The 16,505-nt window shown below is 33.1% G+C and overlaps 2 protein-coding genes across 2 annotated transcripts in view; one reads left to right on the top strand and one right to left on the bottom strand.

Moving 5' to 3' along the window:
- The window catches only part of LOC120772192 (RING-box protein 2), a 42,258-nt gene that overhangs the window by 845 nt on the left and 24,908 nt on the right, over window positions 1-16,505 (top strand). The gene's annotated exons all lie outside the window — the stretch shown is intronic.
- LOC120772195 (facilitated trehalose transporter Tret1) lies at window positions 1,123-15,145 on the bottom strand. Its single transcript, XM_040100660.1, is given in 10 exon segments — window positions 1,123-2,067; window positions 2,129-2,414; window positions 2,491-3,276; window positions 3,339-3,414; window positions 3,416-3,462; window positions 8,952-9,102; window positions 9,164-9,567; window positions 9,635-10,129; window positions 10,196-10,398; window positions 15,054-15,145. Coding segments are annotated over 9 exon segments (2,520 nt in total). The 5' UTR covers window positions 10,283-10,398; window positions 15,054-15,145; the 3' UTR covers window positions 1,123-1,879.

Raw genomic sequence — 16,505 nt, 5'->3', positions numbered from 1 at the left:
TAATAACTGGCAATTTATGTTTATGCTTTACATTTGTTCTAAAACAATATGCAACAAAAGTTAAAAAAAAACTTCAAAAATATATGTATGTAATTACATACATATATAGCGAGTTTTATTTTGAGCAAACAAAAACTAAAATATAAATATGATCTTCTTTAAGACGTTTGTTTTGCTAAAATGTAATTATAGAATTACGCAAATTTAATCACTATCGGTGAAAAAATCAAAACAATCTAAAAAAAATCAATCATATATTAATAATACCATTTGATTAAAGTTTACCAGGACTGACAAAAAAAACCGTATTTAGATACAAATCTTTATTGTCGCCCTCAATATAGACTCTCGAGCGAGTATCACTGCTATCATTTTCCATACACTTGTTTAATGTCTCGGTTGAGATGGCCTTCAACGAATTTTGTTTTTTTTTCCGGCTTGCGCTCATTTTTGCCGCGTCATTCCCTCTACTCCCTAGACTCGACACCAGCAACGATGTGTTTGGCAAAAGATTCAGGTATTTTGGTACCAGTCTGTCATTGAATGCTCCATATCCAAAACATTAACCAAAATTTTTGGAGTCGATCCATAAGAGATGTTGAGAGCCTCTGGTGCCAACACAACGACTTTTAAGCACTATTTCTTACATTTTTTCGATGTTATCGACAATAGCAGAAGTGGATGAACCACTGGTATGAGGCAAATCTTCGATGACGTCACGACCTTCATTGAATGCTTTTCAAGCAAACCGTTGTTCAATTTTAACTTCACGTCGTCAACAAACAGCTGCCAATCATACACTAATTGACATATGGAGATCAAACTTGATATGAACAAAAAATTATTGATTTTTTTTGCGCGCGCCGTTAAAATGAACTATTCCGAATCAATTTTTATTCTGCATAAAAGCCATTGCATTACCCGAAATTTCCATATTATTAATTTTTTAGCTAAAAACTTTTCAAATATCTCGGAGTCTTCAATCAATTTTTGAAAAACTTTTCGCTTATTAGGTTTTGTTGTTCCAAAAATTAAGTGCTTACAAAGAATTACAATCTTGCTGTAATTTTAGAATACCTCGCCAAAACTATAATTTTTCCAGGAATATAAATAATACACAAATTGTTTTTCGGTCATTGTACGCTTCAGTTTGGGTCGACAGACCGTTTATATTTAAAATAAATTTTCTTTTCATTTAACAATTACTTATTGAATAGATAGTTTATTTATATTGATTAACAATAACATAATATAAGGCGGTTGATGACTAACTTAGTAGTTTTTCTAATTTTTACTCATATTTTTCTTTTTAGCTTTGTTTGTTTGTTATTGTTAGTTATATTGTCTAACTTAATAAATATAGCACTAATGGTCATTAGAATAATATTAAAAAAAAATGTATTTTTAATTAAAAAGAAAGTACACAATTAGGTCACTACTACATTTTTACTGTAAATACTACTAATAACACAATGCAATTTTATATAATATATTTCATTTTTTCACCTAAATTTTCCTTGTTAAAAATTTTGGAAATATCAATTGTCATGAACCGACAGAAAGGTGCACACGTTTCCTTCCGGTTAACGGCTATTAGACTACATCACATTCAGAATATTTAAATCTCATCTACATAATTTCTTTGACTTGCTAACTGCTTACAGAACTATATTATATTCGTACATTCTAAACGCGCACCTTCATTCTGCTTCGTTTCTCAAACTTTACTTCACACTGGTCAAGATATTTGCCGCATGTTGCGCTACTAAATTTAAAATTAAGGCACTTAAACTAGTATTTGGTTGTATTTGTATGCACATAATAGCATGTATGTATGTATGTGCATATGTATGTAAATCATACGATGAGTGACAGCTTTCTACATATTGAAAGACAAGGGTTTGATGTTCGCTACTGAGGACATGCGACGCACACGTCCCATCATTTTGCGTTCAATATCTTCCAGCGTTTTGCCTTGTGTCTCAGGCACATAGAATATCACGAAAAATAAGCCCACCACACAGATGGAACCGAAAAGCCAGAAAGCACCATGTGCGCCCATTGTATCTGCAAAGATTTAGGTTAAAAGTTAATTGTTTGCCGGGGGTTATGTGTGTTAGAAACTTACCAATCATGTCGCGGAAGGTTTTGGTCACAACAAATGTGCATGTCCAGTTGAAGGCGGTGGCCACCGATGCAGCAGAGCCACGAATTTTCGCCGGCAAAATCTCGCCCATCATCAACCACGGTATGGGCCCGAAACCGAGTGAGAAGCCAACCACGTAAATAACGAAACTGGCCAGTGGTAACCAACCAACCTCGGCGATGTTCATGCCAGATGCTTTGCAATAAAAGAAGCCACCAAGTGTAAAGAGCGAAATAATCATGGCTACATCGGAGATATAGAGCAAAATCTGCGAAAGCAATGAGTGAATAACAAATCGTTAGAAAATTATTGTCTTCAAATATAGTGTGGACATTTCCTTTTACCTTACGTCCGAGCCGATCGATGAGTACGGTTGCCATAAATGTTGCAATAAAGTTCACTATACCCACAATAATTGTGCACAAATTACCATCAATGGTGGAACCAGCTTCTTGGAATATCATTACTGTGTAAAAGATGACAGCATTTATACCGCTAAGCTGTTGGAAGAACATCAAACCCAACGAAATGGATAGAGGCTTCAAGTTGTTGCGTCTTAACAACTCTACTAATTGATTGCCTGATGAGTGTCTGTCGGCATGTGCCTGTGTACGCAAAAGACCCTTTAATTCTGGCTCAACGTCAGCTTGTTTACCGCGTAGCCATTGCAAGGCACGCCGTGCACGATCTTCACGTCCACGTGAGATATACCAACGTGGTGTCTCTGGTATGAGGAACATAAGAATCAAAAATGGTACAGGTAACGCACCACCAAGAAAAGCTAATGGGGACCAATCAAAATATGAGCCGGCGACAAAGCAAAGTAAGATGCCAATGTTGCCGAAAGCCGTTGGTAGTAGACCCAATGAGCCACGTACTTCCGGTTGTACTGTCTCGCCTAAATACACGGGCAACGAGAGCGAAGCAATGCCCACACAGAAACCAGCAAGCGTACGTCCAGCTAGCACCATGGCAATGTTAACAGCACAAGCGATGAGCAGCCAAGAGATAATGAAGGGCACGGCGGTAGCAAGAATTGTATTACGACGTCCCATATACTCAATAAATGGTCCGCCAGCAATGCCACCAGCCAAACCCGCCAGGGGCATTAGACCGCCAACCCAGGAGGCCTGTAATGAGAATTAAAAATTTATATAATTAAAAAATTTTTCAATCAGTTTGAAAATATCACGCTGCTGTTTTGTTGTCGAACTTACCGCTTGTGGTTTCTGTCAGTCATTGATACCAACGGCGGAGAGGTGTAGGCGGAAACCAACAACCAATGAACCCATTGATACGCTCAGTGCAGCAAGCACCTGCAATCAATAAAAAAAGAGTTTTTTTTTTTAAATTATTCACAAAAACTCAGAAAATATTAATTTGTTTTGATCTAGCTTATAACTGCACCTGATGACCGATCCCACTTGGTTTAGGCTCATCATCGGGTATTGTAAACGACATAAAAGTGTCGGCACGTGCGAGCAACTTCATTTTGTGTGATTTTGAGAATACTTTTTAGACCGTTACTGTTTCGAAATGACAGAGTTTCGCACATAAATTTCGCGAGTGATCCAATAGTAGAAACAACACAATTATTATAGAAAGGATCTGCCGTGCACGGACTTGCTTTGCTACTACGCCGCACAAGTTTCCTAACGCATTCCTCGAAAGCTAATATCGAACTGATTGCAATGGTGTAGTTTTCGAAGATATTTTCAACATTGCCAAAAGCCCGCCGTTGCTTTTGCAAGCTATAGCTGCTAATAATTTAGATTGGTTGTTGCTATTGCAGTCACTGTCGGTACTCCCGTTTCTTGAGATTACTAACCGGCGCAAATGGCAGACTTTTAAACACACACTGTATTTAAAACGCAAACACAATTTTTGTCTTGACTTTCTACATGTTTTTTTTTTTAATATTTTATGCTTTATTTCTATTAAATTTCTGTCCGATACGTCGTGCGTCAGGTGACATTTGACTTTGCTTTAACTATTGAAAGTTTTGCGATTAGACGATTTCAATATTTTTAAATGCTCAGTGTAGAGTTAATTTTCAAATAGAATCTATAAAGTTTACAAATTTTGATGACCAGATGTTTTTGGTGTTATGGATTGAACATTTGTGCATAGCTAATTGAATTCGATACAAAAAAAAACCTGTGCGCATGTGTATTACAATTACACTACAATTTGTGGAACAAAAACAACTTTCACAAATAAATTTAAAATTAATTAATTAACTTTTAAATATGTAGCGCAATATGAACCGTATCCATTACAAACGGTACTATTATTCAAACTTTTAATACTTTTAATTTTTATACCCTGAACAGGGGAAATTTTGCACATGCTTTTTCCTTTCAAGTTCTTGCATGGAAAACTTTTTTAGCAAAATATAAACAGTTTAGTTTTTTTTCCAAATTTAGAAAAAAAATATTTTTTTCGCTTACGTAGCCCTATTTCAAATGTAATTAAAAAAAAAAATTATATATATACGCCGAGCTTGACTTCGTAAATACCGCATATTGTCATGAAATTTTCAACGGAAATCGCTTTAGTTCAAAGTTTATTAAACATACAAAATAAAAACTATTAAATAAATATATGTTTAGAATGCACATTTGCTTTATACCTACATTTGCGACAAAATGTGACCTTTTGCTAATATTTGTAAAGAAAAAATGCCCAGATTTTCCGCTAGAAAGCTTACCTAATGTCATTACCCATTAATGTTTGTATTAAAATATAAACAATAAACAAATTTGGCGATAGCTTTGCAATTAAAAAACTGATAACGAGCCTATGACTAAAGTAATGTAAATTGTCATGTAAATAACAGCTTCCTTTTACGTTCGTCGGACCGTTCGTCCCGTTCGTTAGAATCTAATGATGCGCATCTTATCACGCTGTTTTCGAATGTGCATGTGCGTTTCAATATATTCTGATAACAGCTAGAAACTAAGAGTGCAAAGGCAATGGCGGCTGGACAGCAACATGTCGTGTGACCGGCTGCTGCGGGGGTGACTAACAATAGCAATGACAAAAACAATTCCAGCAGCAATTAAAAAAATTATTGTATTTTACAGAATCTGCTGATTATTCGTATTTGGTTCGAAGCGGTTATTGTTTTCGGTTTCGATTTTTTTTTTTACTTTTTTTTGCTATTTTGTAAACACCAACGTATTCGAGTGACCGAATGCTGCTTTTGAAGGATTTTTCACGTATATTACTAATACTATTATTTCTTAATTACTGTTAGGAATATCACACAACGTTTGTTTTGAACCGCTGATAAGCTCGTTTTGCATGCAACTGAAATGCTTTCTTGGAGAATGCAGACAATGCCAACACCGTGTAGTAACCATATTTCAAAGTCGATTTTTCTTTCAATTTGCTCAATATGGTTTTAAACAATTGTATTGACGTCTGCACCTCTACATACATATATGTATATATGTGCATATGTGTATGTGTGTATGTATGTCGCTCTGAGTCAAGGCAGCAATGCCTAGCGATCCATCAAAAGTTGATTGACTGTAATGGTGGCCATGTGCGAGCGCTGATGACACGTGTCCTGCGGTTGCCTTGACTTTAGTGGACTCCAGTCCATTGAGTGGCTCTGCTTTGAGGCATCCTACGCACTTTATGAAATTGCGTTTATTACTTAGTGCGTTATTTTTACAATAAATTTATGTTGTGCGGAAACTTGTTTCTAAGTAAATTTATTGCGTGCACTCTTAAAGGCCTCGCCACCCACATTAGACTTATTTAAAGAAGGATTTGCATTTTACTTTTTTATTTTATTTAAATTCTTAGCTTGTGGTTCAAGCCTTTTGCAGAGCTAATAATTCAAGTCGCATATTAAAGTTTGTGGCAGAAACTGACCATTGAGTGTTCAAAGTTCAGCTAGAGTACAATATGGCAAAACTACAATTATTAGTCATGGGCAAAATATTTACTGTTATATGATATTGTAAATATTTGTGTATGTATGTACATATGTATGTATGTCTGCAAAAGTATTTTACTGGTAAGCTCTAAACAACTGTTTAAGGCTGTATATTTATAGTCTTTTTAATTTTTAATAATTTTAATTTATTTTGCGTTTTTTATTAATTTTTCATTTTTTATAAAATTTAATTCATTGATTTTTATGTTAATTTTTCCAAAATATAAAATTTTTGTACTTTTTAATTTTGATGTTAATTATTATAAATTTTTTTATTAAATTTTTTAGGCTAATCTTTACATTTTTTTCTTTTAAATGTTTCATAATATTTAATTAATTTATTTTTTTTATTAATTTTAGTTAATACATTTTTATTTAATTAATTTTTATTTAATTAATTTTTAATTTTTAATTAATTAATTAATACTTTTTAAAAATATTATATTTTTGATCTTTTTCATTTTTGCAATTGTTAAATATTATTAATTTTTTTAGGTTATCTACATATTTTTGATTGCTTTTTTAAATGCTAATATTTAATATCAAACTGGCAACAATTAATGTATTTTTTCAACATTTGTTAAGCAAATCTTAACATAAAATATATTTTTGATTCTTGTTTTATAAATGTAGAAATTTCCGAACTTCAAAAATTAAATATATTTACATTTAAATGGAAAAATCGGCATATTTTATTTTTGCTTTTAATAAAAAAGCGACGAATATTTAATTTGACTTGCAACGTTTCAATTTATCACATTAAATAATGTATGCTACTTTTTTTTACATCGAATTATTTTCATACCTAACCTCACTTTAAACAAATTGATGTCCATTAATGTCACACCAACTTTAATAAGTTCTTAAGTCCTACTTTCTGCTTTGTATTTATTTACCTGCGACCAAATGTAAATTGCCTGGGTATTCTCGTTTATATCGAATTTCACATTCTGATCCATTTTTGCCACTTAGAAAAATCGCAAATACAATTATCCTGTAGTGTAGTGTGTCAATAACTTGATTTTACTTGGTTCAATAATTGATTTATTAGCTTGACTGGCGTTTTAGACGCAACCGCGTTCATCTCCTGTATTACACTCACTATACGCTGTTTCCTAGACTAGCCCCGTTCAGGCAAGTTGAATGTTTATCAGTTCATTTGTAAATTGATTATGGCTTGAAAATGTTCTTCATTATTCAATTTAATTGTATACACACTTTGAGGTCATTTAATCTCTCGAAGACAAGTCGCAAAATTCGATTATCAATTCTATACCTATATGCATATATGTATGTACATATTTAAATGTTTTCTATTATATATGTATTTATATAATGTATGTATGTTTATGCAAATCTTATAATAAAACTAATTCGAAAATATTCACTTTTGTTCGAGTTCGAATTAATGAAATTAGTCGTAAACATAATCTCATATACAAATATTTGAAATGAGCGCGAAATATGCCCGCTATGCGAAAGTAAAAACAAAATTCCATTATCACTATATATATTGCATACATACATACAATCATAAATAGATAAAGATTTGTTATGTGAAATTCAAGCTTGTAGGATTCCCTGGTTTGTTACTAGCAAGTGATTTTTTTTAATTCAAATATTTTTCAAGAAAGGTTTAAAGTTGATTGTAATGCTTGTTTGAAAATTGGTTTCATTCTTAAACAAATGAAGATTTTAGTTCTTGTTATTGAGCATTTATATGTATGTTTATGTGGGTGTAGAATATGCAGTTGTGCGAATATTTAAATTTACATTGCACCCTTGGCCAGTTAATGCAGCTGTAGTTTTCCGCTGCACCCTAACATACATGCATATATACAGGGTGATGCAATTAATCAAATTTTCAATTCCAAAATTTTCTGCTACTTTTTCTAACTCTAAGTAAGCCTTGAATTCAATCAAACTTAGCATGACTTGTCTTCACGATTTTAATGACTTCGCCCTAACATTGTCACACTAAATTATTTTAACAAAGTGGCTGCAGTAAAGTTTTAACCACAACACCCATCAAAACTAACCGATAGCTCATTTAAAAAAGGTTATTTACATACACAAATCTGTATTAGAAAGCTTGCGGCTCGCCCTGTATACGCGTGTTTGTACTTTAATTAAAGACGTGTATATCTTAGCGTTATTTACTGCTGTTTTAATATCAATTTATATCGTTTTTTTGTGTTCCACGCATTTTCCGCATTTTCCTCAATAGTCATACTATTTATAGACAACAATATGTTCTGCTTCTAATACAAATACATTTAAATATTTGCGTCACGGTATTGCCTCTTCGCCTGTTATCCTCCTTTTTGTATGCTAGTGTGTGTGAGAAGACTTACATCTCCGCGCTACGCACGTTAATATTGGCTTAATCAGCCATTAAAGATTGTACGCCTTTTTTGGTAATCTCAGAATACGGTCTATAAAGCTAAGCTACGAAAACCGTTACTATAAAGGTTATATATTTTGATTCATTAGTACTTGTTCCAACTGTAACTGTACTTGTGCGCAAGCCACATGTAAAAATTTGTTATCAAGGCCCCGAAATGTAGGCAACGTTTTCAAAACAGCGATTGGCGCGTAAAAGAATCAATGAAATTGCATCAAAAAAATATTTTATTGCGATAAGCGAAAAAATTATAATTGAAATTAAAAAAAAAAAATTAAATTAGCTAACGCAAAAATATGAAACACACTAATGTGCTGCTTAATTAGTTATGTTAGCAATATTATTGATTTCAACAAATAATATACGCCAACGTCATCGTAAACCAATTTAGGCCTACTAACACACTTAAGCACTTAAAGCTATACGAAAGTTGCTATGTGCGCAACACTCACCTGCGTCCAAATATAAATGGGATTCGTTGTGGGTCTGTAGACTTCCAATTTGGGTTTACCATCCTCGGTAATCTGTCTGACGAAAGGTACAGCGTTGCGCAGGTTTTCATTCTTCTTTTTGCCCATTTCGTCCATTTCATACAGTCTATGGCTGAAATAATAGAACCAACAGTTATTAAAGAGCTCTCGACACGCTGTATGTATGTACATACCTTTTCCGCGAATCTGTACTTATGGAGCGTTGTTGCTGGAAATGTTGACGACTCGCTTCATAATCTTCATCGCTTTCACTTTCCAAATCCTTCAGGTCAATTATGACCGGTTTGGTAATATCTTTGGGGCGGTGTATTAAACGCGTATGCTCAACATCATCCGCATCCTCATCACTGTCTGTACTTGATCCCTGTAATACTTTTTCGAGTTTGAAACTGACACGCGGATCCAAACTTTGATGCTTGCGTCCTTGAAATTCACGACGATTTTTGCGGAACTCTTCCTCAGAGGAGGAATCCTTTAGCATGTCCTCGAGAAAACGTGTGCCCTTAACATCGAGTGAAACATGCTTCTTAGCTTGAAATTGGCGACGATTATCGTTTGCCAATATGTTTTTGAGGTCCTGTAAGGGAAAATACATTTTCAATAAGTAAGAACTTCGACAAAGTTTCCCAAACTTATTCAGGTACCTTCAATATGCCTTTGTGGTCAACACTGACGGTTTTCTGTTGTTGATAGCCGCTGCGCCGACTCTCGAAATTGTCCTCATCGCTACTGTCCACCGATCTGCGTTCGAAGGATACGCGCGAACCCTTCAACGATTGTTTGCTGCGCTGCAGCTCATCGTTGGCCAGCGAAACGGTGCTGCGCTGGTGATGATCACGGTGACTGTGCTGTGCTGTTGGTGGTGGCGGCAATGCCACAAAATCCTGACTGCCAGACGCTTTGGCCGACTGGCTAAGCGGTAACGGTAACTGTGGTGGTGGGTGTATGTCATTATCCTGTATGATGGGACCGAACTGTAGCGGTGTGTCATCGACGCTGAAATTATTCTGTTGTGTCATTTGTCTTTGCTGTGGTGTAGGTCCACGTGGAAAGAGGAACGGGTCCTCGGGTAGAATTGTGTCCAAACTAGTAGCTGTGTTCGATTGCGAGAGTCCCTCTTCGACGCGTTGGTATGTGTCCTGTTGTGTGTGTGAAATTTGTTAGTTCATTTCATTCGATTGACTGTGATCTGAGCGCAAACTTACCGTTGAACGTGTGAGTTTATCCTTGATTTTGCCCATTGCATTGCTGAGCGGTTGGTGGCCACTGCCACGATTATCACGTCCGCTCATTGTGGTGCTTCCTTTAGCTGTTTTGTTTTTACTGCTTTTCTTTTGGAAATTATTTCACGTTTGAATTTCACCACACTTTAACTTGTTTGTCTTCACTGTTTGCTGATTTATTTGCGCTGCAAAGAGAAAGAGAATTGTGAGTATGAAAGAGCGTACGTAATATAACGTTGTGCTCTTAATGCGCGCTCTTGACGGTAGTTGCGCTTGCAACGGCGGCGTTTGAGCGTCTACACTTCGCGCTGTTGCGATTTCGTGTGCGCTGCTGATTACAATTGTGGCTGGCAAGTAGCATTAATTTCGGTTGCGTTTGCACTTCAAATGTCATTTATATTTGTGCGTGTGTGAAAGTGCAAAAATCGCCCGCGCACCTGTGGCCGCATCAAGTTTGTACGAGTTTTGGCGAATTCTAAAATTTATTGTTCTTCTCGCGCCTAATTTGCTCATATGCAAATATAGTTCGCACAGTTTGTTTACAAAAAATATTTTCGAAATTTCCATTACTAAGCAATTTTGAAATGTGCGATATTTTTTAAATTTGTTTTCACCATTTTTATTTCGTGATTTCAGCGAAAATTTAAACAAAAGCATTTTGCAGCCATATGTATAACGGCACTGAACACTGCTCGTGTGCATACATTAATTGTTTTCGGTCTTTGATTTTCAAAAGTTCTTCTAATTATAACATTCATGGTCTCTGTGCATATTTTTTTTTTTTGCACAAGCTCAGTAAGTGTGCGCTGTGACCGCGCTGCCTGCCCCCCTCATTTGTGCGCCACCGCCGAGACGGCGGTGTTCATCGTGAAGAATGGCAAATTTAGAAAAATAAGAAAATAGAAAAAAGTGGCGCATTATGTAGAAAACGCAGACGAGGGCATTATTTGTTCGACTATTGCATTTCTGCTACGTGATTTTATCTTAAGAGCTTTTACTGCACACATGGCGGTTGTACATTTATATTTGTAAGGGCGCACGTGTAACATTTTATATTTTTAACTATTATTTCATTTGCAAGTAATGCACATGTTCATTATGGCTGTTTGACTATCTTGGAACAAAAATAATACTAATACTATTTGATCTTAGGATGCTTTATCAGCATGACTTTCATATTCTAGCAGTAAAAGCACAGCATTATACTTTTTGTTTTTTGGGAATATTCTTCTGTGAAATTCATCAATAAATTCTGTTTATTTAAGAAAGGCGCCGCAAATAAAGTAGTGTTGAAATTTGCACGTTAATCTTAAAAAAGGTTGCACAATACTAAACAAGCACGAGAATGACAATCCAAATTTTAAGTGCAAGTGAATATATGTACATGATGACACTTAAAATGCAAAATAACGTAACATCGCTTTTCATACGCTTACACGAGCAGAAAAAAATATAAATAGAAACTACTCATAAAATCAACGAAATCATGAGAAATTTGAGTTTTGGTTATAACTTGGTTATATCAGGTAACTGAAGCTTAAAATTTTGTACATTTGTATGTAATACATCAAATTAAATAATCGTAATCAATAAAAAATTGAATTTGGAATTTTTAAAGATATGTTATTTTGCATTTTAGGGTACGATATTGACATATACTTGCATACAAACGTAGCTGTGCGGACATAATTAACTTGTCTTAATTTTTTACACTTGTTTAAAAAAAATGTTGTTATTTAACATACAATTACAATTCTCAACGCTATGCTTTCGGTTCGTTATAACTTATAACTTTATGAGACTATATGAAATCCCTAATCGTATTATCAAATGTCGAGAAAATTTTTTGTTATTTTTATTTAATTGTTCAATAATTTAGAAAGACATAAATTTTAATTATTGAAATAATTGTAAAGATGATTTTTAATATTTAAACAATTTTCCGGTTTCACTGTGACTGGTTTGAAGCGGTAGCTACTTTTATAAGTCTGTGTCTTCCAAATTGTTTTGTGGAACTACATCTTTTTGAAATTAATCTTATTTTACTACAATAATTTTTTATAGTTCTGTTTCGGTTTTACTAAGCTCTTCTACCGATCGATCAAAATCACATTCTTGTATGGAAAACTTTTTTGTTTGAAAAGATATCCTCACGAAATTTGGCTTGAATAATTTTCCTAGACAACGTTACAATCTCCGAAAAAATTGTTCAGTTCGCACCACTATAGCATATAGCTGCCATACAAAACAATCGTTCAAAATCAAGTTCTTGTATGAAAAACTTTTTTGTTTGAAAAGATATTTTCACGAAATTCGGCATGGATAATGGTCCAAGACAGCGCTACAACCTCCGAACAAAATGCTAAGATCGGATCACTATATCATATAGCTGCCATACCAACCGATAGATCAAAATTGTATGAAAAACTTTTTTTATTTGTGAAGACTGGATTATAGTTTCGTTGCAACCAAAGTTAAAGTTTTTTCTTGTTTTTATTGTGCACACACTTTATTTACATATATGTTATTATATACGTTTTGTTCAAGTAAATGTTTTTATTTAATAACTTTTAGCTGCCTTCTTCACTTTTGTCAATTGCTAAACTCAATGTTATTTAGTCTTGCTCCATTAAATTTTATTTGAATTTCTATTTTCTGCATTTTGCTTTTCTATATTATATATTTCATTTTATATGAATGTGCCAATTTGCTATTATTCCCTATATATTTGGTTTATTCAATGAGTTCTTTGTGAATAGCTAGTCACAATACGCTGATTTTATACTGTATATAGTATATACTATATAATAATTCTATTTGGCGTAAACGTATGTACATATGTGCTATATATGTATATTATATTTGAATATTTTTGCATCTATTTTTATACGTTTTATTCTTTTCTGTTGTGCTTTTACTTTCTCATCTTAAATTTTTGCAATATTTCTCCGTATATAAATGCATATGTATGTACGTACGTAATTCTTAATGTATGCGCATTTATAATTATTAAATTTGCATATTAAAGTTTTACTTATACGTACGAGTTTTTCTGGTGTTTTCGCTTATGCAGAGTTTTTTTTTAATTGCATACACACATGTGTATATGCAAATTACTAGGTCTAGGCGTACATATGCATAATGAGATTTATTTAAATTTTTATATCGAATTCAGAGGGCAAGGTTTTTAGTGCATACTTCCATTAACATACAAACACCTGTATATACATATGTATGTACAAATATAAAAATGTACAAATGTACGAAATAAATTTAAATTTGCACATTTTACAGTTTCTAAAGTGCTTCATTACTTTTTGCAGATGCAACTGTTTCCAAAAGACAAACTAAAATTACTTTCTATGATAATTCTATGTAGAATAGGTGATATTTTTGCCAAAAAAAATTGTTTGACGTTTGCAAGTTAGATAAATTCTACATTCAAATTTATAAAAAAAATATTAAATGTTTTTTACTAATTTAAAAAATATGCTATTGAAATATATTAATTTTATAATTTTAATATAATTTTTTTTGCAATATTTTGATTTTGACTAAAAAAAATAGTTTGACGAGTGTCAAGTGTTTATTTGAAAACGTTAGCAAGTTGAATGAAGTTTACATACAAATTTAGAAAAAAAAAATACAAAATTTTTTTTTTCTAGTGAAATAAATAAATTAACAAAAAATATGCTATTAAATTATTTTAATTTTATAAAAAAATTATATTATTCTAATTTTTATTATAATGTTTTTTTTGCAATGTTTTTAGTTAAAGTAATTTATTTTTACTGCAAAAATATTTATTTAATTTGTTTTCTAAATTATTATATTATACTTTATCAATTATTGCTTGTATTTGTTCACTGTGTTTTTATGTACAATTTAAACTATAAACCTTGCACACGTTAGATGAATAAAATTGTAATAACACACTTTTTCTTAATAATCTTAATAATTTTGTAATTATAAAACTGAATTGTTTTATTCACATGCAATCATTATTTAAATATTCTCTAATAATTAACATAAACGAATTTTATTTTTCATGCAACTGAAATCCTTTCTAATTTCGATTACATAACATCTAAATGGTTTCCTCTTTTCTAACATTACAGAGCATTTGTTTATTTATTATAGCGAATTACTGTTTATACATATGTTTTTTCATTAGTGTTGTTTTTTTTCATTCGACCTTCACCAGCATTTCGCGTCACTAATTGCTGTGCGCTGTGTTCACACCAAAATTTTATAATACTTCCTGCAGCTTGCTGAGTACAAAAAGCTGTTTTCGATCTGTGAAAAATTCGCCACATAGCTGATGCTAAATTTATGTAAATAAACACACAAAAACAACACCAAATAATTGAGCTTTGCAACATTTAAGTAAAAAAATCGACTATTCGTACTAGCAGCACTCGTTCGGTCAGTTAATTAGTTCGTTTCTTTTTACACAACTATTGAAAAGGGCAAACGAATCGAGACGTAACAAAACGCTTTTTCAATGAGACAGACTGCATTTAGTAGAAAAATTATTTTATAACCATTTTTTGCACTTTATCATAGTTTCCTTGGCTCGCCAGACATTTGAACTCCACTTTAACTTGCGTTTTTGCTCAAGCACACCGAATGCCGCCAAATTTAACTTTGCCAACCAACAACTAAAGTAACTACGTTGCCACACACATATTAATACATATACATTTAACGACAAGAAAAAAGTAGACTGAATAGAATATGTTTATTTATGTAAATTTTAGCAATTGACGTTCGCAAAAGCCACACACTACTACCGTCTGCTATTAAGTCAAGTCTCGCGAAATTCATTTGGCATTTTTACCTTTTCGAATTTGAAATTGAAATATATCCACGCTATAACTAAAGCACGCGATCAGTACGCGCCGCGTTTATATAGTCGCTGCTCGAACGCTTCGTGCGCTCACTTTACGCCGACGATATTCTGATATCCAATTGAGTAGCATTCATTCTCTTGCTCTTTCGGTGCAATCGGTGGAGCGGTGCGGTGCGGCGCGCTTATGTTCGCGCGACTATTCCAATTTTCGTTTGCGCAGTAAATTTGCTGAGCACCTTACTAACATACTTACATACAAACATTACACACGCGAGAGAAAAAGAGTTGCTGAACTGGCGGAGGTAAAGTCAGGCGGCAAGTCAAATCGCATATACTATCTATGCTTGGTGGTTCACTCAGGCGTTTTGGATAGAAAATTAGTTTTTTGATTTTTGAATGAAATGCACGCGATCATTGATCTTGATATGATTACATACTTACATACATGTGTGTCGCAGAAGACGCAGAAATATTTCCCACCGGTAGAATGAATGTGCCGCGCGGGCAGTTGGAGTAGAGAGTAGGAGCGCGTGCAAGAATGATTGCGGCTACTGTAATTGTAATAAGTGTGTCACATTTGTTAATGCTTCAAAAATCGTATGCGCTCAGTTGGCATTGAAAGTCTATTATGGTGAGCACCTCTATAGCTATGCGCAGAACTCACCCTTCCTACTTAGATACGTACTTACAGACAATTTACGAGTTACTTGACCCTTGGTTTGCAAAATACTCATAAAAAACAATTTTCAGTTTGAGATTTACTAAAGTTTTTACTTAAGTACAATAGTTACATACAAACATGACAAACGTATCTACTCATCTATACTTATGTATATTTAACGCCTTAAATACATACATATGTACATATATGCTTGCTATAATAATCTTAAGTTAAGCTATTTTTATACGCGGTTAATTCAATCATCTTCAATTTGACGCCGGATACTCGTCGACCTACAACTTGACAGTGCTTACCCGTTTTAGATTATATTTACGTACACTCTGTGTGTATGTACATATGTATGTACATTTATTGTGTGTGCCTTTAATCGCACAGACTATCTGTCACATATATTTATTTAAATTAAATTATTTGGCGCACAAATTTGTAATTTTAAAAACGCTTGCCGGTGGCAGCTGAAAAGATCACAAATTGAAAGTGAGAATTGCAAGCATCAAGATTTCCATTTTAATATTTTAAAGGTTTTTTCGTAAAAAGATTAAGTTTTGAAATCTTTTTTGCGTAAGAAAAAATTGTTAAACATAATATAATTAACTTTTTAAAATTATTATTTTTTATATAATTTATTTTTAAATTTTTTTATTGTTTTTTAATTCTTTTTTAATGTTTATATATGTTATTTTTTTTTTTTAATTTTGCAAGTTTTAGGATTTTCATTTTAATATTTTAAAGGTGTTTTTTTGTAAAGAGATGAATTT

This window comes from Bactrocera tryoni, chromosome 3, assembly GCF_016617805.1.
Source record: "Bactrocera tryoni isolate S06 chromosome 3, CSIRO_BtryS06_freeze2, whole genome shotgun sequence".
NCBI classification, from domain to species: domain Eukaryota; kingdom Metazoa; phylum Arthropoda; class Insecta; order Diptera; family Tephritidae; genus Bactrocera; species Bactrocera tryoni.
Note: the sequence above shows the minus strand (reverse complement) of the source record. Positions and strands in the feature narration are given on the sequence as shown.